Source organism: Pseudorasbora parva, chromosome 3 (assembly GCF_024679245.1).
Source record: "Pseudorasbora parva isolate DD20220531a chromosome 3, ASM2467924v1, whole genome shotgun sequence".
NCBI lineage: Eukaryota > Metazoa > Chordata > Actinopteri > Cypriniformes > Gobionidae > Pseudorasbora > Pseudorasbora parva.
The window spans coordinates 53,263,318-53,291,306 of record NC_090174.1 but is presented as its reverse complement, the minus strand read 5'-3'; the positions used below and the strand labels follow the sequence as shown (position 1 = coordinate 53,291,306).

The 27,989-nt window shown below is 34.7% G+C and overlaps 1 protein-coding gene across 1 annotated transcript; it reads left to right on the top strand.

Moving 5' to 3' along the window:
• The first annotated feature begins 98 nt into the window (after positions 1–98).
• Positions 99–27,736, top strand: sec14l8 (SEC14-like lipid binding 8). The gene is made up of 12 exons (XM_067439447.1): positions 99–253; positions 662–737; positions 4,710–4,753; positions 10,061–10,123; positions 11,156–11,344; positions 13,388–13,483; positions 13,581–13,641; positions 14,444–14,527; positions 15,462–15,568; positions 23,604–23,743; positions 25,736–25,905; positions 26,746–27,736. Exons 1-12 carry the CDS (start codon positions 200–202, stop codon positions 26,847–26,849), a joined length of 1,188 nt encoding a protein of 395 aa, XP_067295548.1. The 5' UTR covers positions 99–199; the 3' UTR covers positions 26,850–27,736.
• Positions 27,737–27,989: the final 253 nt, after the last annotated feature.

Genomic DNA, 27,989 nt, shown 5'->3' with positions numbered 1-27,989 from the left:
ATAATAATTGTTATTCATTATTAATTATGTGAGATGATTATGTATATTCTTTTATATAATTTGACTCAGTGGTCCCGCAGCGCCCCCAGCGGTGCAGAGGCAGCCTATCAGGTGGGAGGGGACAAAAACATCATTCAGTGCCTCAGTCTCTGACTCTAGCTGAATTTTAGACAGTTATTTCTGGTGTACTCGTGGCGACATGAGCGGAAGACTTGGAGATCTGAGCGTCAAACAAGCCGAAGCCTTGGCCCAGGTGAAATATTTTTCTTTCATTTCTGTCAGTGGCATCTCGTGGATTTAATTGCAGGTTTGTGGAGTGACCCTGTACATGACGGGATGAAACATTCTCCCGGGCAGAGAGAGGCCACACAGCGCAGATGGAAATAGCTGAATCACAGTCCTTTCGCATGCAGAATTAAAATAATTTTGTAAGAGTACAAAGGGTTTAAGCTTTATTAGTTTGTCACTCTCTTGACTTGCTGAGTTACGTAAATTACGTAACTGCGCAAGTTTGCACTGTTGTCAGCACGCACGTGAGTAGATGTTGTCAAAGGATAGTTTCCACCAATGCGCGTGTATTTGCAACTTCATACTGTTGTTTTTGTGACCAAAGCATGAATATAATGAATGCATTGCATAATTCTTCATCTGTACTCCTCAGTTTCGAGAAAAGGTTCAGGATATTCTTCCCCAGTGTCCATCCCAAAGTGACCACTTTCTGCTCCGATGGCTGAGAGGTGAGCTACTTACACTGTCACATTCGTGATGCAAAATTAAGCAGGTTAACTATTAATTTCCTGCTTAAGTACTTGAGAGAGAGAGAGAGAGAGAGAGAGAGAGAGAGAGAGAGAGAGAGAGAGAGAGAAATCACTCTACCCTACTTTAATAGCCTATATAAAAATGCATTTTACTCACTTATAAATATTGTAACAGGCATTAAAAAAGCTTAATAAATCTTAGAGTGAGCATGATCTAGACTAGAATATAATCTTATACTGTGGATTTTTTTTTTTAGATGGAGACTATTAATAGAATAAAATCTTATAGAATGATGCTATTAAACTATTATTTTAACACTATGAAATTGACCACTGTTAAAAAGATTATTCTAAACTGATACCACCTACATAATACAAGTGTATTCTACTACATAACATTTTAGAATATTAAATAGAATATGGTAACACTTTATTTTACAGTGTAACTCTTACACGTTACATGTAGTTACTATACTAATAACTATAAATTATGCATAATTACATGCAACTAACCCTAAACCAAACCCTAACCATGTAGTAAGTACATGTAGTTACTTAATATTACTCAGTACTTAAATATATAATTGGAACAATGACACCATAAAATAAAGCGTAACCTAGAATTTTATAGAATGGTCATACCTGGATACCATCCGTTGGATAAAATATTATAGAATGACCATATGTATGAAGTACACATTTATTTAGGTGGAATTTAATGGACTGATACATTCTATGGAGTAGAATCTTCTTTAGACTATTATCTCTATTTTAAGAATAGAATCATAGGTTTTGTGAGGCGATTCTGGAAGGACACGATATGGCCTGTACTGACTCGTTCTGGTTCAGACAGTATGAATCAGCATAATCGGATCAAGACTTGTGTGTGTCTCTGTATTTAGGAATGAGGAGGACAGGTTTTGATAGTCCTTTCTGAAACTCACGCAATACATGATAGATTAGACCTTCATGTTTTTTTCTGGTTAGAAATGATCTACATTTGTTTGTTCATTCAATTATTTTTAATATTTTTTGAAAATGACTGGGCCATTGACCAACAAAAACCTGGCCTTAAGTCAATAGCGCAGTATTTTTTGTGTTATTTAAAGGCCGCAATAGTAATATGTGCCTATAGGCGGGTGCACAACGCAAGTACACTCTGGGCAAACACACATTTTTAAATATTAAAAATGAAAGGATTCCTCTCTGGAGAAGTGTTCAGTCTTTCCATTTGCAAATTCCATCATGTAAATAGCGAATCCGCCATGTTGCAAGTGCAACTGGCTTTTAAAGGGAATGGGAGATGAGACTGATTGGTTTATTGGTTTACGCCCAAAACACACCCATGACTCATTAAAAGACTAGGTACAACCCTTTTGGACCATTCGCCTGGAGCGCCGACCACATTTTCCGTCGTTAAACTAGCAGAAGTGTATTCGGACACGCCTTAAGTGCACCTGCACTTCAGACCTTGTGCTGAGATAGTTAGAATCGGGCCCTCAGTCTCTTTTGCATTACGAGTGTGAGCATGATTTTTCTGGCAGTTGACTTAACGGCCAGCGGTGCCGCTAATAACAAAGGGTTCGGAATTCTACATAGAGCCCATTTAAGTTATTTAAGTTTCTCTATTTTTTTCTCATTTGTTCCTCTGTTGTAAGTTGCTTTGGATAAAAGCTTCTGCTAAATGCATAACTGTAAATGTTTTCTAAACTTTAATTTGACCCTTCAGAGTGGCTTTCAAACCTCTCTCTGGCAGCTTTACAGAGGCTGTTCTTGGGTTTTGACAAAGGCTGTTTTGTGTTCATGAACACTGCTGAATGCAGCCAGTCTTCTGCAGGGATTTCTAGGCATCAGACAGAGACTAGTAGCACAGATTTTTACATGAGATTACTGATGTCATTGTTTAATTAGTATATAAACAATGACTCCATCCAGGGTCTAGAATGCATGATGGAAGCTCAAGTGTGTTATATATACAATGCATGTTTTTCCTCTAAGGATCTGGGGTTATTCATATATGTGGTTCTACATACTGGTATTATAATCTTTTGTGCTTGAGGGTTAATACGTGCAAATTTTTTTGTAATAAAGGCGGTGGCATCTCACAAGTGTTGATAAGATAAACGGCCGATTGTGAAACGTCATTGAGGTCTGCAGCGATGAGATATGAGTTCAGTTCACTGCAGTTCATGCCTTTAAAAAAATGCACACACTACCGTTTAAAAAGGTTGTTATGGTTTAAACATTTTTTTTAAAAGAATTTCTGCAAGGATGAAAAGTTACAGTATAGAAATGTATATTGTTACAAAAAAATTGTATTTCAAATGATGTTCTTTTGGAAGAAAATGTATGGTTTCCACAAAAACATTGATAATAATAAGGAATGTTTCTTGAGCAACAAATCAGCATATTAGAATATTTTTTCTGAAGGATCATGTGACACTGAAGATGGGAGTAATGATGCTGAAAATTACATGATAGGAATAAATACATTTTTTTAATTATACCAAAATAGAAATCTCTTATTTAAAATTGTAATAATATTTCACAATATTGCTATTTTTATTATATTTCTGATTGAATACATGCAGATGTGGTGAACATAAGACTTCAAAAATATTATAAAATATTACAAAAATGTTATTTTTTCCAGGTAATTAGTCTTATTGCCTTGTGGACTAAAATGGGTAGGGGGAAAAAAGTTTTTATTTTGATCAAACTATAAAACTATACAAATTATATAACTGGTATATTTTTTGTGGTAAGAAAAATTAAATTAAAGAAAAGTCAAATGATTGTTGGCCTATTTTATTTAATCTAATGAATTTTATTGTGATTTAAAATGTAAAATTTGCCTTTGCTGCTGATTAATGAATGAATTAATAAAAACAAATTCAGTAATGATCTAATTTAACCAAGTCACTCAAGTATCCACCACAAAAAGTCTTCATAAGAAGGCAACCAGCATATCCGTTCCACAAAACACTGAGCGCTTTTGTCCGCTGTCACATAATCTTCTTTATGAGTATTAAATACTTATGTATGACTCCCTGTCTGACTAATTCTGGGTCAGTTGTGTCTCTAGGCCAGTCAGGTACAGACTAGAGTCACTATAAGACAATGAAACTAATCCACTCACGATACAGGGCAGTGGAAATGAAATTGGGTTGGGCTGAGTACTTTTTTGAAGATAGGCTTTTCCCTCCAACAAAAGCTGCATGGGAATATATCGAAGGTCAGCGCACTGCGGTCACCTAGTCTGCTTGTGTGCAAACCTTCCTTCTTTTCACCTGAACAGTTAATCTGTTACCAAATAGTAACTTTCAGTGGCACATGACTTCCAGTTATGTGCAAGTTATCTTGCGAGCTAAAACGCATATAAGCACCTCGTCTTATGGAGTCATAATGTTGAGTAAGGTCTGTTAGCACAGTATGCTCTTTATATTATGAGTGTGCCAGTTTATTATTGGACTGCGCCTGTGTTCTAGCCATATGGTTAAATATTAGGGCCGGAACCCTGCAAGACACTTAAAGGCAAAGTTCACCCAGAAGTCATCTATTCACCCTTGAGTTGTTCCAAACCTGTATGAGCTTCTTTCTTGAGCTGATCAAAAAATAAGTTATTTTGAAGAATGTCAGTAACCAAACAGTTGATGGTCCCCATTGACATCAATGTGTTTTTTGTCATCCATATTTGGAAGTCAATGGGGTTCATCAACTGTTTGGTTACACATATTGTTCAAAATATCTTATTTTGTGTTCGGCAGAAGGAAATTCATTGAAGGTGAATAAATGATGACAGAATTTTCATGTTTGTGTGAACTTTCCCTTTAAGCTTCCTGTAATAAATCTAAAAAACCTGTTGAATGACAAATTAGTGCATACTTTTGTTATCTTTCTATAATAAGTAATAACATCTTTTTTTGGCAACTTGTCTCTCTTGTTTTTCAGCCAGGAATTTCAATCTACAGAAAGCCGAGGCCATGCTGCGCAAGGTATAACTTAATACTACATACTGTTTTTTTTAAATATATTTACACTTCTATTCAAAGTTTGGAATCTGTAAGATTTATGATCTGTAAGGTTCTCATGTTCATCAAAGCTAAATAATAATATATATGATGTATTATATATACTGTATATAATGTATATATTATATAATACATATTTTATTAATAATATAACAATAAGTAAAATAATGTATTATTAATTATAAATAATAATAATCATCAATTAATGATCTATTTTTATTTTGATCTATTGTTATTTTCTTTGATTGCAAAGCCATTTCTTCTACTTATTATTATTATTTGTATCATTAGTTCAAACCGGTTAAGCTGCAATTTTTTCTTCTTCAGGAATCTTTGTTTAATAGAAAGTTCAAAAATTTATGTAATAGAAATCGTGTGTAACATTATAAATGTCTTTACACTCACTTTTGATCGATTTAATGCATCCTTGCTGAATAGTTTTAATTCTTTAAAAAAAGAGCCCAACTATCCATAATAATGTGGTGTGTAATTCATTAATTCATTACCAGACTGTGTCAAATTGGTCTGATAGAAGAACATTTCTGTAAATCTCTGGATTCGTCCAGTGTGATGAATATGGGTGTGACGGACGCTCACAGTGCTAGACTTTATGTCAGGGGTTGGGTGTACATTACTGAAAGGCTTCAAAGGAAATGTTGAAATATGATCCAAATACTATTAGAATACACCTGTTTACACCTGGTGGAACAATTGTGATTTCAAGGGGAGGATTGCAGATTTCGTAACTTTACATGCGGCTTCTAATAAAAAAAAAAAAGTTTTGTTAATTTATTTTAAAGTCTCGTGTATCTAGGAGTTTAAGTCCTCCAAATTTGGTGTAATTGCATCACAAAAAGGTTTGAACCTCATTTCATTTTTATGCAATAAATACCAGATGTAAACTAGACAATTTTATAATAAAATGATAAGTGCTTTCAATCGATTAAAAACCAAAATAATTAATCACTAATCATTATTTTATAATGTAATAATGGCACAATTAATCTTCTTTTTTTTTTTTTTTTTTTATTGTAAACAAGAATGAAGTTACAAACAAACTACTGTATAACAATACAATAGACACAAGTATTACACATAATATTAGAATATTATCTTGATAGGAAATAACATTAACAACAGATATAAAGGCTGAGTGTTATTGCATACAGGTTGATTCTAGATATGAATTAAATGACAGAAATTAAATGACGAAAAATAAAATATATGACAGGAGTGAAGAAGCAGTGGGGGGGGGGGGGGGGACTGTGGGGTTGAGGGGAGGGGGGTAATGTATAAGGAGTATATATAATTACAATTAATCTTCAAATTAATGTAAAACAACATCATAATCACAAAGAATATTTTAAATACTTGATTAATGGCATCTTTTTATGAATGAAGGCCAGTATCACTGATGATACTGATACTGATGTCTCAATGAAATCGAATGGCTGTATGGATAGCCATTCAACATTACAGTGTAATTAAAAGCGATCACTTTTAACATTTATTAGGCTCCAAAAAATACAACAAAAAAAGTAATCAAACAGTCTGCACTGCATAAATTATAATTTAAACATAGACTAATATTTATTAAAGCTACAAAAATGAGTTAGTCAAGAGCAGTGACTGATTTTCTCGATTGCCTTTGTTCTTTGATGAACATGTCCCATTTTATCACAACTCTTTATATAACTTATTTAAAACTGCCCTTGCATGGATACTCAAAAAAATGTACATTTTGTCATTATTGTTCATTCAAGCATGAAAGAGAACTCGATTCTGGTGCGCTGCGTGCACACGATACTGGTGCGCTTCTTTCTAAACGCAGTGTGTGTGTCACATAGACAGGACATTTACAGACAGTGCATTCTCTTTTGTCTTGTCGTGCTTGAATGGTTTAAAAGCATTTGCATGAATAAAAGCGTGACCATGTAATGTAATGCTAGCCTAAGGATGAGAAAAAAAACAGATGCTGCATTAAAACAAAATATATTAACATGTTAATGTTGACAGCACTAAAAATTACAGTTTGTTGCATTAAGGGTGTGTTCACTCTTGTAGTTCAGTACTTTTTTTTTTTTTAGGTCGTACCAACAAGAAAATTATAAATTGATTTAGTCCTGATTCGCCTGGTAGCGTTCACATTGTCTTTCCAAACCAAACCAAACAAACAAAAAAGCTTTTGTTTTGTGACAGAAGTGTAACGGGCCTTACCCAACATACAAAACAATGCTGTGTTCTAAGCTAAATGTGCTTGTTGTATGTGTGTACATCTGGTAGCATTTGTACCAGCTTAAAACTCCTGAACAGCTTATGAAATGTTTACGGGAGTCAAAACAGAGGCAGGAATTTCCTCCACTACACACACCAGTTGTTGACCTGTACCAAACTTTTTTGTGCTACGTAGCTCCTATGATTGAGTTTGAATGCTGCCATCCAAACCTTGGTGCATATACCAAGACTCCTGAAAAGATGGGTCTTGGTCCATATTCAAATGAAATCTAGTAGGGTTAGACTGAAATATGAGCGCAACACGAACCAAAGACATCTAAACGAACCAGAAACACCCTAAAAAGAATTGAATGCTCACGCATACCTGTTTTTTCACTTCATAGTCATCTCCATCACAGTTCAGTACAGGCATCCGAAGCGTGTCTCCTCGCAGTAGATCTTCATTTTTGTGTGTGACGGAGGGATTCCTGCCGCTGGTTTGACTCCTTTACACATTTCATAAGCTATTCACGAGTTCTCAGCTGGTCAAAATACCCTCATATGAAGCTACACACATACACATTTAGCCCAGAACACCGCATTGGTTTGGATGTTCAGTAAATTTCCTTCGCTAAGCGAACCAGGACTAAATGCATTATTTTCTTTTCTTTGGTCTGGACTAAAGGAACCAAAAGAACCAAACTGTAACTGTGAACACACCCCGATTCAGACGAACCGCACTAACAGAGCAAAGTTGGTCTGAATCAAACCAAAGCTGCCAAATGTGAACACAGCCTAGAACTATCCATCTTATTTTGCAATTCAGTAGTAAGCTATTTTCTGTCAATGTGCAAGATTTCTGATTCACTAGCCACTTTAGGGCGAAATAGCACAAAGTACAGTAACTGGTAAAAATATTTGCACTATAAACCAGTGTTTTTATGATATACTGTATATTATAATAACATAAAAACAAATACCGGTTTGTATTATCAATCAGCAACATGGGCTGTTTTTGTACAGATAAAATAACCGGAAGCCAATGACACCGGAAAAGCCATTCCAATCAACTTAAGCTCTTACGTTAAATCAGTGTACGGTGGATAGGCTATGTTCTGTTTCAGATTATTATATTTTGTCTGGTCGTGCATGTGCGATTTAAAATGAAGCTAGAAATATGACAAAATGATCTGAATTTGAATTGTATAAATCTGAATTATTGACAAGTGTAATCTTACAAAATTGTATAATATGTTGCATTTTACATAGTTCTGAAGTTGAATGATTAAATGTTGAATATAGAACATTTGAAATTGAACACATCTGAAATGTTTTGTGTCGAAATTGTATAGACATGTATTTTCAAACAGCAGATATTTTGTTCTGAATTAATAGGCTGGAAATATTCAGTTTTTGAAAATACAGATTGAAGATTTCAGATGAAGAAGAAATTCAGATCATCAAATTCAATAATCTAAAATTCAAACCTTACAGAAATTCAGATCTTACAGAGAGAAGGCCAGAGGTCATCATCAGGGAAGAGTAAAGGATGTCAAAAGTCGAACAGAGCATCATCTGATCATTTAATTTCCTATTTTTAATGGAATAAAGAGAAGATCAAACGGCCCTTTTATACTTTTTTGTTTCGTTTACATTAATGCACAGAAAATTAGATATCGGCTAGATTTCTCATTTTTCATTTCTCTCTTTTTCTTCACGCTGATTAGTGAAGAAAATCTCCGCGTTTGTGGTCATCTGTTGTTCTCCAGGGCTAAATCCAAAATTGCCCCCTAAACCCTCATTGACTATTCCATACTTTAGTCCACTAATGCAGTTAAATTGAATGAGTGAATGAAAACGAGTGCATGAAGTCGGACAGCCGCTGAGTGTAAATCGGCTGTATAGCTATTGCGTTGTGGGGTTAAATGAGTGCACTCGAATATGTCCATGGTTTCGGACAATGGCTGTCCCCCCAAATAATGCCCTATTTGAGGGTATAGGGGGCGATCTCGGATTCAGCACAGGTCTGTTCAACAAAAAATAGTCTTATAGCAGTGTAGTAGGCTAACGCTTCTTGAACTGTACAGGGCAAGTCCTAGATCAGGGAACTTTTCTGTGCAACTTAACGCGTTTCACAGAAAAAAATGTGTATCCAATATATGAAATATTATTTGTGCAGTAAACCACACAAAAAATTAGAAATCTTAATCTAAACTAAACAAAAAAATATAAAAGGGCCGTTTGATCTTTGATCGTTTGAATTTAAGATTATTGAATTTGATGATCTGAATTTCTTCTTCATCTGAAATCCTGAATATTTCCAGCCTATTAATTCAGAACAAAATATCTGCTGTTTGAAGTTACATGTCTATACAATTTCGACATAAAACATTTCAGATGTGTTCAATTTCAAATGTTCTATATTCAACATTTAAAAATTCAACTTCAGAACTATGTAAAATGCAACATAATTTTCAATTTTGTTATATTACACTTGTCAATAATTCAGATTTATACAATTCAATTTCAGATCGTTTTGTCATATTTCTAGCTCCATAGTTTAAAGGGTTTTATTTTTATCTATAATCATAAAAGTATTGATGGAGCATTAGCAGATAGCAGTGAGGTGAATTGTGCTTTTCAGGATTTAATTCAGGATCCTGCGTTGCACTGATGTGTCACATCTCTGCCTAATCACGGCTTATGGGTGATACACTGTGATCATTCTCTGCTTTTGGGTGTTCAATGTGCTGTTTGCTTTCCCATTGTGCGAGCGATGCTTGTGGCGTTCATGGGTCTTTAATTACACGTTTTAGCCATTGTTGTATCTTTGAACTATCAGTATCTTTGTCACCAGTATCCATTGAACCTCAGGTCAAAGCACAGCTGATAATACACTACTAATAATACGCAAATAATGTTTAGGCAGATCTGATAACGCTGTCAAACTTTGCTATGTTCAGGGTTCTGAATCCTGTAGCCATATTAGATTATGTAAACAGTTTTAGGGCAAATACACAGGTATGTTTTTAATCATGTGCTGTTTTTCTTGTGCAGCATGTGGAATTTCGAAAATACATGAAAGTTGACACCATCACTACAGAGTGGCAAGTGCCAGAGGTATGACGTCCTCATTTTATAAATTAAATTACGTATTAATTTAATTTTTATATATGTTTGTTTACTGTTCAGTGTTGGATCAGAAGATTTTTATTATTTTTGTTTTATATTCATTATTTTCACCAAGGCTGAATTTGTTTGATCAAAAATAGTCAATAATAATTATATACATTGTTATTATTAATAATAATTTATATCATATATTTTACAGTTTAATTTATTCCTGTGATGCAAAGCTAAATGTTCAGCATTATTACTCATTACATTAGTCATTACAGTCTTCAATGTCACATGATCCTTCAGAAATCATTTCAATATGTTGATTTTCTGTTCAAGAAACATTTCTTCTTCTTCTTCTTCTTCTTCTTCTTAAAAATAATAATATTAGAAGAAAATGGTTGTGCTATCTAATAAAGCGTGCAAACTGTGATATGTTTTTTTTAAAGACATAAAGTTTAATTATTAGATACAGAAAACTTAAAAAAAAAAAAAAAATACATATATCATTCAGACGCGCTGAATGAAAATGCAAAAAATTAAGAGAGCACTTAACATTGATTTTTCAATGTTAAGTGGTCTCTTAATTTTTTCCAGAGCTGTATGTTATTTTATTTAACTTAAGAGTTTGTCATTGATAAAAAGGTGCAGTTTGGTTTTCATATATTAAGTCATATATAAGTTAAATTCTCTGCTAGCATAACACTTGTCTCAGTGAAGTGTGTAGTAAGTTTCTCAGTAAGTTTGACCTCTTTTGCTGACCTGCTCATGCTCCTTATAACCATAGGAATTTCTTAATTATCCTTATTTGTAGTTTAGGTTTGGTAAATAATGTGTATAAAGTGGCAAAGGATATTATATTTATATATATATATATATATATATATATATATATATATATATATATATATATATATATATATATATATATATATATATATATATATATATAGTACATCCCTCCTGTTTTCCATAATGTGACCCTTTTATTGTGCCTCATCCAGTGTGTGTGTATGTGTGTGGTTTTTTTTTTAGGTTATAGAGAAATATCTGTCTGGTGGCATGTGTGGCCATGACCGTGAAGGGAGTCCGGTCTGGTATGATGTCGTCGGTCCTATGGACCCTAAGGGTCTGATGCATTCAGCGTCTAAGCAGGACTTAATCAAGTCTAAAGTCAGAGACTGCGAGATTCTGCAGAAAGAGTGCGACTTGCAGAGCGAACGGGTAGGTGTGCGGCTGTGAAAAGTGGCAAGGAATAGTTCACTTAAACATGGCAATTTTGTCATTGTTTGCTCACCCTAACATACATACTTTCTTCCTTCTGTGAAACACATGAAGTCTTATGAAATACCATACACAAAGTGGATGTGATCAAACTGCCAGTCTAAAAAGGACCAAAAAACAATGTCTTACTATGCACTATATTTCAAGTGTTCTGCCGTTATTTTTGGAGCAGCATGAACATTCTAGAAAAAAATCTAGATTTGGGTTTAGTCGCTCTCCCCTGAGTAGACGTGCTGATATACAGTTGTCGTGTGCGCTGGGAAGAAAGAACAGCAAGATCCAATAGCGAAATACAATTATTTATTTCTCTCAGTCACGTAGTAAAGAACAGTAATTCTCAAGAAAGTCAGGTAGATCAGTCTCAAGTGAATGCCAGGCAGTGAGGCAGCGCAGTCCGTGCGGGGAAGCCGGCAGGCACAGATGATCCGTGAGCAGGGAGGCAAGGGCAGACACGGTCGGACGGAACCGGAGCGAAGCAATCCCACGAAGAACATGAACACACAGGAAGACACACTGCAACGATCTGACACAAGACTGAGTGAGACACAGGAATATATGAGCCCGGTAATGAGGTGCAGCAGGTGAGGGTGATCGGTGATGAGTAATCAGTGACCACGCCTCCAACAACACCACACAAGACAGACAGAAGGAGACAGTGAATTCATGAACCGTGACAACAGTAATGCAATATATCATGATAATAAACATGCACGGTATTGGTATCATTGGTATTGTTCTGTTATTTAAAATACATTGAATAGTTATTTATTACGAATTATTCAGTTTTAGAATGCATTTTTCAGAGTACTTTTCCATCAACCGGTTTAAATTGACAATAGTGCTTGTTTGCTGGTCAAAGGCACATGCAGTCTGAAGTAAACTAGCCCAACACGCATGAAAAGTGCGTGGCAGAACGATTGAAGGAGATGCGCTGAGTGAAAATGCATGTTAAATCTGATAGCAGATGGCGATAGAAATGTAGCAGTTACCCTGGTAACCCCGTAAACAAAGCAGTTTTTAAATGTTTCAAACTGTTCGCTTGGTGTTGATCTTAGCACCAAACACTTGATAAGTTGAATAAGACTTAATAGGCTATTTATTGTCAAACTTAATCATGTTTACTTTTTCATCTTGACTACAACATGCCCAAGATATTGATTGATCTGATTTATTCTTGTTTGGGAGCACTTTACAATTAGGCTAATAATATATTATTATAATCAATGATCAAAAAGCAATGATCAGTTGTATTTTTTTAATCAATGTTATCAAAAAATAATAACTTCTGTATCAAATGTAACTGTTGCTCATTGTTAATGTTAATGAGACCTTATGACCTTTTAAGTGATACATTTGTTTTTACATTTGTTTGCTCTTTAATCTGTTTGAAACATTTGTTTACTTTATACATTTTTTGTGTAATATTGTAAAAAAAAAAAAAAAAAAAAAAAAAAAAAAAAAATATATATATATATATATATATATATATATATATATATATATATATATATATATATATATATATATATATATATATATATTTGTTTTGTTATGAGAAAATATTTATTATTGATTATTACAAATAATTTTCCCTTCCACCTGGAAAACTGTTGAAACTCAGCAGACTGGCTCTGACTTTCAACAGCTAGCGTCAACTCTTCCCGACTGAAAATCAGCATACAAATCTGGACAAAAGTTGTGTTGTGTATTCCAGCCTTTTCACTTAAGAACTGTGGCTGTTGCATACAATCCTTTGACTGCTCTTACAAGTTCATTACTTTTTTTAAGTCTGTTACGTAAAAACATAAATTGGTCTAATTTGAATCTGAAAAGTAAGACCGTGGCTAACTGCTACTTGGTAAGACTAATTCTCAAGACACAGTCTTAACAGTTTTTACAACTGGCCCTGAGGTTATAATTACTCGTATCATGGTTTTATATGTTGTAGTTTATATCTGTCTGTTTCTTGTTCTTTTCTCCCAGTTGGGTAGGAACATTGAGTCTATTACTATGGTCTATGACTGTGAAGGTCTGGGAATGAAGCACTTATATAAGCCTGCTATAGAGACTTATGGAGAGGTGTGTTTTTTATTTGTTTCTTGATTATTAATATGTTGCTTGGCTCTTTCGGTTACATCAGACTGCAATAGTCTCATGTTTATTTTTTCTTTCATAGATTCTCACTATGTTTGAAGATAACTATCCAGAGGGACTCAAGAGGTTATTGGTCATTAAAGGTCAGTAGTACTTTTATAACTCATCAGATAAAGAGCATATTACACTAAAGTGTCATTTATGTATTTTCAAAGTTATTTATTAAGTAGGGCCCTATGATTTGTGTGATGCAGAAAATACAGATGGAATCCAGTCAAATTAATGAATTTGCAATAACAATAACCCAGAATGTCACAGAATTTGACAAAATGTGGATGAATCAAAAGTATATACTTAATAAATATCATACAATTGTTCGTTCATGTTTTAATTTAAACAGTTAAACTGTATAGTACCTTTTTCAGGTATTGTTCAAATTTCATTTTGTTAAATAATTAAAAATATTCAGTTAAAGTTTTATGCATTTATTTGATAACCACATTTTTTGATCATAAACTTGTGTTAAATCATAAAACACAGAATCAAGAAAAATGTAAATGGTAACATTTTACAATAATGTCTCATTTATTAACTACCAATGATAAATATATTTCTACATTTCTTAACCTTTAATAATGTTAGTTAAAAAAGATCATGTTCATGTTAGTTCACAGAGCATTAACTAATGTTCAACCTCTGATCCTAAAAATGTATTGGTAAAAACTGGGATTTAGATGATCTAAAATCAAAAAATGTTGTAGAATTATTGTTAATTCATGTGTACTAATGTAGTTAACTAATGCTAACAAATGAAACCTTATTGTAAAGTGTTGCGATTTAAGCATTAGCACAGAAAAGATGAAAAAGAAAATAAAGCCCAAATTAAGCAATACATATTGTGCCACTGTGAAGCATATGTGAATTTTTGGACTGTTTCTGTTGCAGCACCCAAACTGTTTCCTGTGGCTTACAATCTGGTGAAACATTTTTTGAGTGAGGACACTCGCCGTAAGGTCATCGTACTGGGGTGTAAGCCAACACTTCTTACTACGCTAATGTTTTTTACAGCATTCATCTGTTGTTATTGTATTCATAACACTTCTTAGAGAAAGTCCCATCTGGACCTGGCAGTTTTGGTATCCTTCAGTTGTCAGGTGGAAAGTTTTGCAAATACCTTTGGTTGAGGGATTAGACATTAGGCTGAAAAAAGATACTTCTTGTTAAGGCCCTGTGAAATCATTTTGAAGTGAAATCAAAGAATGAACTTGGTGTGATGTAATTTTGAAAAAAAAGCAGGCGTGTTCAAAACAGCTTTTCGGAGAGTGTTTTGAAAGTTTGTTTTGGATGGTAAACCCCTTAGAACTACCATTGGTTCATGGCAATTGCATGGCTCCGTCTTCCTTGACATGGGAGTCTTCTCCGGTTCATTTCTCCTGTTCAGTCCTCAGAGGTCAGAGCCGCTTTATAGTAGAAACTGAAGTTGTAATTCTAATTGATAACACTGTTTTTTCATGTTTAATACTGTAAAGCTGCTACTTTAAAGAAATCTATTGTATAATGTATTGTCTTGTCTGTGTGTATGTATTTCTATTATTTTTTTGACTGTATATGTTTTTGACTCTTAAAGTGATGGCAGCAGTTGACTTGCATTATATGAATGACCAAGAACCATGGTTTTAGATAAGATCTTCTTTACTGTTCTACTGAAGAAAGAATAGTAAACAGCAAATGTTCATTTTTGGGAAACTATCCCTTTAAATGGTGCTCTCAGCAGTGTGGGTGGCGTATTTGTTTGTTAACCGTATACTGCTGGTCACTTATTTGAACTTCTTTTTACCCCAAAGCAAACTTCACCGTGACTATATCGGGGGCTTTGGTATCCACAGCTGTCATCCAGATGTTTATACACAAATTCATTTCCTCATTAAGTTTGCTGTGACTAAGCTTCTGTCTGTCTCCTCAGCAAACTGGAAGGAGGTGTTACAGAAATACATCGACCCTGAGGAGCTCCCAGCGTACTATGGGGGAAAACTCACCGACCCTGATGGTGACCCCAAATGTAGAACTATGGTGAGTAAGAGACACTCGACACACGTTGTTTTGATGTTGGTAGAGTGACATTGACTTGCTTACGAGGTAATGATAAGCTGCAACTGTCCTAGATTTCTTCTTTCAGTTCTCTTTTTAAATGCAAGGACACTTAAGATATTGGGGAATTTGCGGAACCCACATAAGAATCAGACAGCAGTTTCCATTCGACAAACCTCGAGGTCTAACCACACAAAGCTAACTTTCTCGCGTGCCATAGAGTTTCCTCTATCTGATGCGTTACTCTGAAGTCCGAAATGAAGTAATTAAGTATTCTTGTTTTTTTGGTTTGTTTGTTTGATTACATTTTTGATTGTTGTTTACTGCACTTATATATTGCTGTTTTGTACAGCGAATAATCAGCACTGAATTTTTTTACCTTGAATTAACCCTTCTGTCACTCATGCTCACTTAAACATCTCAAATAAATATTAAGAAGTTTCAGAGAATAGATTTGGTTAAGATGATTTTTTAACAGATTCTGTTAAACCACCAAAATGTAAATTTGAATTTTACTTTTTTAATTATTTAGGTCCTGGGAAAACTTTGAAAACAGCCATATTTATAAAAAAGGGTACTTTAAAAGTGCTTGAATTATTGAAAGACAATACAGGTGCTGGTCATATAATTACAATATAATATCATTCCATTCAAAAAGTGAAACTTATACACAGACTGATACATTTCAAATGTTTATTTCTTTTAATTTTGTTTATTATAACTGACAACTAAGGAAAATCCCAAATTCCGTTTCTCAGAAAATTAGAATATTGTGAAAAGGTTCAATATTGAAGACACCTGGTGCCACACTAATCAGCGAATTAACTCAAAACACCTGCAATGGCCTTCATATGGTCTCTCAGTCTATTTCTGTAGGCTACACAATCATGGGGAAGACTGCTGACTTGACAGTTGTCCAAAAGACGACCATTGACACCTTACACAAGGGCCACACAAGAGATCATTGCAAAAGAGGCTGGCTGTTTACAGAGCTGTGTTATAGAGAGGCGAAGGGAAGGAAAAGATGTGGTAGAAAAAAGTGGACAAGCCACTCTTTAACAACAGACAGCGTCAGAAGCGTCTCGTCTGGGCTAAAGACAAAAAGGACTGCTGAGTGGTCCAAAGTAAATTTAGCATTTCTTTTGAAAATCAGGGTCCCAGAGTCTGGAGGAAGAGAGGAGAGGCACACAATCCATGTTGCTTGAGGTCCAGTGTAAAGTTTCCAAAATCAGTGATGGTTTGGGGTGCCATGTCATTTGCTGGTGTTGGTCCACTGTGTTTTCTGAGGTCAAAGGTCAACGCAGCCGTACACTAGGAAGTTTTAGAGCACTTCATGCTTCCTGCTGCTGAGCAAATTTATGGAGATGCAGATTTCATTTTTCAACAGGACCAAAGTAACCAGTACCTGGTTTAAGGACCATTGTATCCCTGTTTCTAATTGGCCAGCAAACTCGCCTGACCTTAACCCCATAGAAAACCTATGGTGTATTGTGAAGAGGAAGATGCAATATGCCAAAGCCAACAATGCAGACGAGCTGAAGGCCATTATCAGAGCAACCTGAGCTCTCATAACACCTGAGCAGAGCCACAGACTGATCGACTCCACGCCGCATTGCTGCAGTAATTCAGGCAAAAAGGAGCCCCAACTAAGTATTGAGTGCTGTACATGCTCATACTTTTCATGTTCATACTTTTCAGTTGGCCATGCTTTCTAAAAATCCTTTCTTTGTATTGGTCTTAAGTAATATTCAAATTTTCTGAGATACTGAATTATGATTTTTCTTAGTTGTCAGTTATAATCCAGCTGTATAGGCTGGAAAGCCTACTACCAATTAAGCATATTAGGTGATGTGCATCTCTGTAATGAGAAGGGGTGTGGTCTAATGACATCAACACCCTATATCAGGTGTGCATAATTATTAGGCAACTTCCTTTCCTTTGGCGAAATGGGTCAAAAGAAGGACTTGACAGGCTCAGAAAAGTCAAAAATAGTGAGATATATTGCAGAGGGATGCAGCAGTCTTAAAATAGCCAAGCTTCTGAAGCGTGATCATCGAACAATCAAGCGTTTCATTCAAAATAGTCAACAGGGTCGCAAGAAGCGTGTGGAAAAACCAAGGCGCAAAATAACTGCCCGTGAACTGAGAAAAGTCAAGCGTGCAGCTGCCAAGATGCCACTTGCCACCAGTTTGGCCATATTTCAGAGCTGCAACATCACTGGAGTGCCCAAAAGCACAAGGTGTGCAATACTCAGAGACATGGCCAAGGTAAGAAAGGCAGAAAGTCGACCACCACTGAACAAGACACACAAGCTGAAACGTCAAGTCTGGGCCAAGAAATATCTCAAGACTGATTTTTCTAAGGTTTTATGGACTAATGAAATGAGAGTGAGTCTTGATGGGCCAGATGGATGGGCCCGTGGCTGGATTGGTAAAGGGCAGAGAGCTCCAGTCCGACTCAGACGCCAGCAAGGTGGAGGTGGAGTACTGGTTTGGGCTGGTATCATCAAAGATGAGCTTGTGGGGCCTTTTCGGGTTGAGGATGGAGTCAAGCTCAACTCCCAGTCCTACTGCCAGTTTCTGGAAGACACCTTCTTCAAGCAGTGGTACAGGAAGAAGTCTGCATCCTTCAAGAAAAACATGATTTTCATGCAGGACAATGCTCCATTACACGCGTTCAAGTACTCCACAGCGTGGCTGGCAAGAAAGGGTATAAAAGAAGAAAATCTAAAGATATGGCCTCCTTGTTCACCTGATCTGAACCCCATTGAGAACCTGTGGTCCATCATCAAATGTGCGATTTACAAGGAGGGAAAACAGTACACCTCTCTGAACAGTGTCTGGGAGGCTGTGGTTGCTGCTGCACGCAATGTTGATGGTGAACAGATCAAAACACTGACAGAATCCATGGATGGCAGGCTTTTGAGTGTCTTTGCAAAGAAAGGTGGCTATATTAATATATTATAATCATTAAATTAAATCATTAAATTTAATTAAAGTAAATCATTAAATTATTATAATCTATTATATTCACTGATTTGTTTTTGTTTGGTTTTTGAATGTCAGAAATGTAAATTTGTGAATGTTGAGATGTTATATTGGTTTCACTGGTAAAAATAAATAATTGAAATGGGTATAAATTTGTTTTTTGTTAAGTTGCCTAATAATTATGCACAGTAATAGTCACCTGCACACACAGATATCCCCCTAAAATAGCTAAAACTAAAAACTAAAACTTCCAAAAATATTCAGCTTTGATATTAAAGAGTTTTTTGTGTTCATTGAGAACATGGTTGTTGTTCAATAATAAAATTAATCCTCAAAAATACAACTTGCCTAATAATTCTGCACTCCTTGTATACAAGTTTCACTTTTTAAATGGAATTAGTCAAATAAATCAACTTTTGATAATATTATAATTATATGACCAGCACGTTTTAATTTGTTTCAGCTGCATCCCATTTGATATAGACATAGAGCCATTTTGCTTTGCTATGAGAGTGATATTGCTCATGTAAATATCCGAGTATAAGATACAGCTGATACAGCTTTCATTCTTCCCAGATTTCTTCCTGACATGTATTCATGAGGGAAAAAAACAACCTTGAATAAGAAAAGCAATATCTTTGTCATAGTATCCTTTGAATGTTTAAAGTTACCACAGTCATTGCATGTGCTACACTTTATTTGTATTTATTTATATTTTACCATTTTGTTTTATTTATTTGTTTATTTTATTTTTTGAATTTGAAACATTATAAATATTATTTTATAAGTGAGATATCTGATTGTAGTCCTTGAAAACAAAAAAAGTAGTCCTTGAAAATTCCTTGAAAGTCTTAAAATTTAATTTTACAGTATTTGTAGCAACCCTGTGCACATATTTTTTAGGGAACATAACTTAATAATGCCAATTACCAAAAAATAATTTGTTTCATTGCCTTCTCATCTGCCATTGTCAAGAGTTGAAGTTCTTTTAAAAGTTTATTTTGGACTGTTTGTATTGGGTTTGTAACGGTTCAATGGAAAAACATTATCCACACACTTGCACCGTTGTTCATCTTAAATCTGACAACATGTCTATAATATAGTTGAAAATAAAGCAGACGGATGATGGTTGTTTCTGTCGATGGACACGCATTTTGGCTTTCCAATACGTTACAACAGAATTGATCCAAAAAATGTGGACAAAACAGTCTTTCTTTGTAAACTTGGTTCAATGCGAAAGCTGTATGCTGTAAAATACACACATCATAAGGGTGCAAGACAACGTGAACGAGAACTGGTGTGTGCGCAGTAAGATTTCATCTGAAGCGCGCACATGGAATGGGACAAATGGACAAATATTGAGTTGTCTTTCAAGACAAATTCACACAAAAATTGTCAACATGCCCAAATAACCTAGCAAACATAGTTGTAAACATAAACTTGTCGAGAAAGACAACGCATGTGTATTTGTACTCTGGATTACTGCAGTCTGTTAACCAAACAACAAAATACAAGGAAATTACTCACTGCTCTTGACTGAATAGCTTTCATAATTTGATCTTTATTTCATTTGTACAGTGAAGATTATATGCAGTTATTTTACACCTGATTACTTTATTACATTTCTGTACTTGAAAACTACTGTTAGATACCTAAACAACCTGACAATCCATTGTATTTATTGGTGGTGTTGCTTTTAGTTAGATTATTTGTTCTTATTTAATTTATTTTATTTGACAGTAGTCCTTTTTTCCCCCTGAACATAGCACATACCGAACCGTACAGTAACTGTGACCCTGAAACCATAAGTGAGTAATTTGAACCGTTATACCCCTAGTTTGCATACTGTTTGCTTCCTGACAATCCAGCGCCATAGAACGATGCTTCATAATTTGAACCAGAATTTATTGTTTTGGAGTATATATTTGATATGCATTTAATGTATGAGATTGTATTATTTGCTAGTATAACTGCCAATAGTGCTATATTCTGGCGTCAGCATTTGTCTTGAGATCATTTCCTTTTCAGTTTGTTGTTATGAGACAATGGCATACATTTTGCAGTCCACCTGGTCTTTTCCCTTCTGTCACTCAGTTTAACGTTTAATATTTGCATATTTGACTATTTAGTTTAAACCTATAAGAGCTTCCTGCTTATCCTAATACCAGTATACCCACATAATTTAGCAATCCCTCTGACAGCCTCCTTATAGATGCATTCTTAGAGTCCAGTAGTGTCAATGTCTCAAAGCAAAAGAGAGATGGAATACCTGTCAAATGGCTGTTTATCTATATCCCATTATCTTTAATTTTCCTCTTGCACAACATTTAAACTTCATTATGATATGCTCAGTGGTGTAATCTGGATGAGAGCCCGTTGCTTCTCTTATTGCATAGGCTGATTACTCTGGTGATCAGTTGGCAAGGTTGAAGCTTAGGAACACATGACATGACTAATCTTCCCCTTCAGTCTGTCTAAGCATTGTGGTTATGATTCTGTTTGTGATAAATCCTGAATGTGAAGAGCAATGGGCTGTTATGACTTGAAAAGCAACCTGTCAAACGGACATAACGCATATTTAACCCTCTGGGGTTATTCCTCACTTAGAGGTGACAGAAAGATTCATTTTATTGAAATTCAATAGTTTTGTTTCAGGAATATTTATTCTCTAATATCCTGGATTTTTAAGAGATTTCATTGTATTACACTAAAAAAAGGGGGTAGAAAGTTTTCACTCAGAAAAAAACCCTGAAATAGCATTTATCTTTCTTAGTATTAAACGTACTCCGGTCATCTACATAAAAAAAATAAAAAAAATAAATAAATAAATATATATGGCCTGGTTTCACAGACAGGGCTTAGATTAAGCCAGGATTAGGCTTTAGTTCATTAGGACATTAAAGCAGCTTTTATAAACCTGCCTTAGAGAAAAATATTACTGTTGTGCATCTTGAGACAAAATTACAGTGACATATTTTAAGGTATGTCAAGATGCTTTCAGTTAAAACAGCTCAAACATGCATTTTAGTCTGGGATTAACTTAAACCTGGTCTGTGAAACCGGGGGTACAAATGTAAAAAAAATTGGTCTAAAATGAGTGAAGACTGCCAGATGGTTGAATTTTGGCTTCTGTGCATAGGATTTAAAGTCAGCATGTTCCTATTGTGAAGTACATCTGAGTGAAATGCCTTCTCGAACAAGAAAAAAAATGTAGGGTTGGACATAATTTTGTCCCTCAGTTATTGACTGGATGGTTGTGGTCCTGTCCTCGTGCCAGTAAACACGTCTTCAGTGAAGAAAAGAGATGTTGCTGCAAGAGGGAAGGGAAGTTCTTTTTGTTAATTAATTAAACAAAATAATAACCATGTGCATGGATAAATAACTTATGAAAACACTGCAATATTCCATAAAGTAGTAATTATCCATTTTGATTTCATGATGATTTTAATGCAGAATCACACGCAAAGTTCTGAAATGAGACATTTTGTCTGTGCGTAGATACACAGGTAAAGCTGCTGCCTCCTTCAAGATTGGAAGTGCTAAAAAGACCTCAGAAGACTTAAAATATACTATACAAAACAAACTATTAACTACAATCCTTGGAGTCTTTGTTGGACTGTGAATATCGCACAAGTCAAAAGTTTGTTTTCTGTGTTTACTAGAGAGCTGAAGATAGTAGTTGTTTGTTTTATCTTAAAGATAGCTAGAGTGTTTTTTCCTAACTGGTGTGTCATGTGGATGGAAATATCCTTGCATTTTTAAAACCTGTTATCAACCTTAAAGAAAACCAGAGCACTTCCTTCGTGGGAAAACCACTAAAGAGTGATGCAAGTAAAAAAGATTTGTTTGTACTAATGAGCACAGATGGGGTCATGACATGTTGAAACTTAAGCAAGTCACAAAACAGGCTCCAATGGAGTTTTATGGGATGAGTAATAAAATTGTGGCTGAATCCCAATTCACATAACTTCCTAAATCCCACATTCACATTACAAAGTATGTACTTTTGAGTATGTAAAAAGATGCTATGCCATTATTTGGAAATAGTGATACAGTTGTCTTATGCTCACCAAGGCTGCATTTATTTGATCAAAAATATAGAAAATATTCTGAAATAGTACTACAAATTTAAAATAACTTTCTATTTTACTTTAAAATTGTATTTATTCATGTGATGGCAAAGCTGAATTTTTAGCATCATTACTCCAGTCTTCAGAAATCATTTTAATATGCTGATATGTTGTTTACTATTATAACAGTTGAAAATGGTTGTGCTAAATAAAAGTGTGAATTTTAAAAAAATAAAGCACATTTGGTATAGCATTTTCAACATTATTTGGGATTCACTGATCTTGCATACTAAGATGTAAAGAATGTGAATTTGGGATTCAATTTATATTTTGCATGATCTACTACAGTTAGCAATTGTGTGTGTCTAAATTAGCTTTTTTGTATATCAAAATAGTAGTGATTCATTTGGAGTGACAAACCTTTCTCAACCATCATCTATTTTTGGGTCTGTGACTCCAGGCGACGTGACCTTAACTTTTTATGAAGTGTCTCATACTGATATTGTCATGTTAAGCTGTTTGTCTTATTGTATTCATTGACAATCTAGACTCTTGTTTCTGTATTTGACTGAGATTTGAGCTTTTGGAAATAAAATAGTTTAACATGAACACATGTGCAGGGTGTAATCTTGCAACATTTTTCTCCTGAAGCTTCAGAGTAGACTACTCAACCTATATGTGGGATAATGAGTCTTAAACAGTGAATGTAAAGGAAATTTTTGTGTTTCTTATTAAAAGCCGCTTTGATTTGGGCTGCTTTCTTGTCTATTTTTTCTTTCTGTTTCCTTATCGTACATAAAATACTTTACTAACATTTAAATATGAGGCTTTTATCTTTTGCACTCATGATGCTTCTGTAAGTTTCATCTTCCTTTGTTTTTCCATTTTCTATTCTGATTAACTATTACCAACTCATCTCAATCAAGCATATGTAAAGCAAATGTTTCTGTGTTTTTTCAGATTACGTTCGGATCAGAGATTCCCAGGACCTACTATGTTCGAGACTCCATTAAAGTGGACTATGATCAGTGTGTGACTATTGGCCGTGGCTCATCTCATCAGGTGGAATATGAGCTACTTGCACCAAACTGTGCACTAAGGTGAGCAAAAACACTTTCTGATGCTGATACTCGATATGGAGTTTGCCATGAACCCGATCATGACATTAAAGCTGCTAAATTTTGGAAAATCATGCTTAAAAGAGACATTCTGCGAAGCTCTGCATACTTCTATTTAGCACTTTATACTCTTTTTTTATGAGACTTTTTAAGCCAAACTAGCTAACAAGCAAGATTCTCTGCATATGAGATGTGCATTCAGTTTACTCTCATTGTGTTTGTTGGCATGTCTTTAAAAGGGCGGACTTTGGATGTTAGGGTGTGGTCTAATTTAGTGAACAAAGCATTAAAAACACTTTCAGCAACTTTCTGGATTCAACATGCACATACTTGTGCAAACTGCCACTGTAACGTGGACATACCCTGAACTGGAATAGTGCTCTAGTTTTATGTTTAGGATGCACTTTTTGAAATGAGTCTCTCGAGCTCACAAAGGCTGATTTTATTTGGTCAAAATACAGTAAAAACTATATTTTGAAATAGTACAATTAAAAGTGTTCTATTTTAATATATTTAAAAATATCATTTATTCCTCTGATTATTACTCCAGTCTTCTGTGTCACATGATCCTTCAAAAATATTTCTAATATGATGATTTGGTGCTCCAGAAACATTTATTATTATCAGTTGTGCTGCTTCATATTTTTGTGGAAACCATTATACAGTTTTAGAACAGTTTGATGAATAGAAAGTTTTTTAATTTATTTAAAATAGAAATCTTTTGTAACATTATACATGTCTTTACTGTCACTTTTGATCAGTTTAATGCATTATTGCTAAATAAAACATTTCATTAATTTATACAAGCTTTTGAACAGTGAAGCTGCGGTATTTTGGATAAATTGAGAATCACGATTTTTTGGTTGCCCAAAGGCTAGTTTTCATTGGTAGTCCCTTTTTCCAGATGTTATTAAGCCTTCAAACTGGAGGAGAGAAAGAAAAACAACAATACAACCAGAAATTGTAAACAACTCTGTAAAATACAATTAAACAACACATTATACAAAAAGAGAGTATTGTTCTGGGTTAAATAATAATGATAGTAGTAATAATAAAGGGAACAGCGTTAATGTTCACATTGTTGATTATGAAGAAGCCATTTCTCAATTCCACCTATGTGATGCGATTATTTCTTTCTATGCGTACATGTGATTAAACGGTTAGTTCACCCAAAAATGAAATTTATGTCATTAATGATGTTTTAATAATTTTTAATGATTTTGTTCCACACCCGTAAGACCTCCGTTCATCTTCAGAACACAGTTTAAGATATTTTAGATTTAGTCCGAGAGCATATGCAAGTGTATGCACACTATACTGTCCATGTCCAGAAAGGGAATAAAAACATCATCAAAGTAGTCCATATGAGACATCAGTTAGTTCATTAGAATCTCTTTTCAAACCTCTAACAAAGATTCGAATGGTTATGATGAATGGTTATGATGACACATGATTCGGATCGCGTGTCAAACTGCCAAACTGCTGAAATCACATGGCATTGGGGATCCGAATCATGAATCAATACGCTGAGTCATAACCGTTTGAATCTTTATTTAAGGATTGAAAACCAATCCGGAAGAGAAGACGATGCTGAATAAAGTCGTAGTTTTTGTTATTTTTGGATTTGTGAAAAATATTTTGGATGCTTCAAGAGATTCTAACTATTAACCAACTGATGTCACATATGGACTTCTTTGATGATGTTTTTATTCCCTTTCTGGACATGGACAGATATAGTGTGCACACACTTGCATATGCCTTCGGACTAAATATAAAATATCTTAAACTGTTTTATGAAGATGAACAGAGGTCTTACCGGTGTCGAATGACATTAGGGTAAGTCATTAATTATATAATTTTCACTAACTAACCCTTTAACTAAACAAATTCTTAGCAACTATATCAATTAAATATGAGCATAGACTTAACTCTTAGCTTTTCTCCGTGTACTTAATTCAACGGTCTCTTCCTCAGATGGCAGTTCTCATGTGATGGTGCTGATGTAGGTTTTGGTGTCTATTTAAAGAAGAAGATAGGAGAGTGGATGAAGGCCAGTGATATGAAGGAAATTGTGCCAAGCCAGCGTTACAACGCTCACCTGGTTCCAGAGGATGGATCCCTCACCTGCCCAGAACCAGGAGTGTGTAAGTATCAATTAACAAGGAGACCAACATTAAAGGAGTAGTTCATTTCAGAATTACAGTTTCCTGATAATTTACTCACTCCCACATCATTCAAGATGGTCATGTCTTTCTTTCTTCAGTCGAAAAGAAATTACGTTTTTTTGTTGTTGAGGAAAACATTACATGATTTTTCTCCATATAGTGGACTACAAAGGGGTACAACGGTTTGATGGCCCAAGTCGCAGTTTCAGTGCAGCTTCAAAGGGTTTTACACGATCCCAGACGAGGAATAAGCGTATTATCTAGTGAAACCACTGGCCATTTTCTAAAAAAATAAAATAAAAATGTATACTTTTTAACCACAAATGTTCTTTTTGCTCTGATTTCCGATGAAAAGGTCACATGTGATATAGGTGAAAGTACCGATCAAGTGTTTACAAAGAAAACTTGCAAAGATTTATTCAAATGGCCTTCACAAAAGAAAGGTAAAGCAACGATTTCGGACGTTTTAGATTTTTTTGCCCTACCACGATACTTCCGCCTACCTTTCCCGCTTGACCTTTCCAACGTGATTATATAATGTGTGGCGCATCGAGCATCAGAGCAAGAAGAGCATTTTTGGTTAAAAAGTATATTCATTGTTTTTTTTTTTTTAAATGGTAGATCATTTCGCTAGATAAGAAGCTAGGATCGTGTTAAGCTGCATTGAAACTGCAATTTGGACCATCAATCCATTGCATCCCATTGAAGTCCACTATATGGTGAAAAATCCTGCAATGTTTTCCTCAGAAACCTCAAAAAGACTGACATCTTGGATGACGTGAGGGTGAGAAGTTCACTGTACTGTCTTTTCATTTTTAGATGTACTGCGATTTGACAACACGTACAGCATCTTCCAGTCCAAAACAGTCAGCTTCACAGTGGAAGTCCTCCTACCTAGTAATGTCAACCAATCAGAGCGTTAGAAATTGTGCCAACAAGCAAGCAGCCAGTGAATAGAGACTGTTTAGAAACTATTGCTCTGAATACAGTATATATCTGCTGAAGTTAATAAAGGAAAAATCGACTCAAGAGGAGAGTATGTAATTGAACTGCCCAATCATAGCATTAAAATGGTGGGATGAAATTTTAGCTTTAGTGATCATCCATCAAAATATCTGGATCCTGACTTCAGTGCCAGTGTGATTCTTTACAAGATGAGGCTGTTATCAAGTTGAGTTGCCATTTATTAACAAAGTGTTTATCGTTGAACTTATCATTGAGCTGCTGTGGTTTATTAAGTGTAATAACTGTGCTGCGGATTACTAGACTGAAACTGTCTTGGTACACATTATTTGAGCTTGCCCTTGCCCTCTTTATTATAGCCTTGGATGTATTTTATCTGTTTAAAATAATTCATTTTGATAATGATCTCAGACTAGTCTGCGCACTTTTTTCCTCTCAGAATGTAGTAAGAGGTTAAATTATGATATGCTTTTGTTCACGTTATTGACGCACAATCAGTGAACCTTTTGAAATATATTGTTTACAAAGAGCATTTGACTTGATTCAGAGGATGATATTGCTGCTTTTAATTTGTTTTTAAATTATATTTAACTCATGATTGCCTTTAATTCCAATTAATGTTGTAAATCTTTGGTTAGTAAGGAGAAGTGTTTTACCTCAGGTTCTTGTGTTTACAGTAACAGTGACCGTATTTTATCCCAGCAACATGCATCTGTTTTGTCCATTTCTTTCTATGATGACCACATTGTATGTTGTCTGATTTGTCTCTTTTAATATTGTCTCTTTTAATGTTGATGCAATTTATGAGTAATATTGTATTTTTTTGTATGATTAATTTACTAATTAAATGTATACAATACAATAGCAAACAATTTTTTTCTTCTCTCTCTCTGGCCTATATTTATACATGCTTGTAACATAACCAGTTCCTGTGTACAGACTTAAAATGATTTAGAAGAACATTTTCACAAGATTGATTTCTGTAAGGAGGTTAGTTTAGATTAATGCAATAAGAGTAATATCATGTGTGTTAAAGTTGCAATAGTGTTCATTTGTAAGCTGTCTGATGGCTCTATCTGTTGGTGAAACATGTTTATTCC

Bases quoted from the DNA above. Each gene is read 5' to 3' on its own strand.
- sec14l8 (XM_067439447.1), top strand. From the start codon at position 200: ATGAGCGGAAGACTTGGAGATCTGAGCGTCAAACAAGCCGAAGCCTTG. The intron at 13,484-13,580 runs GTGTGTTTTTTA...TTTCTTTCATAG, and splicing joins CTATAGAGACTTATGGAGAG to ATTCTCACTATGTTTGAAGA. The intron at 13,642-14,443 runs GTCAGTAGTACT...TTTCTGTTGCAG, and splicing joins GAGGTTATTGGTCATTAAAG to CACCCAAACTGTTTCCTGTG.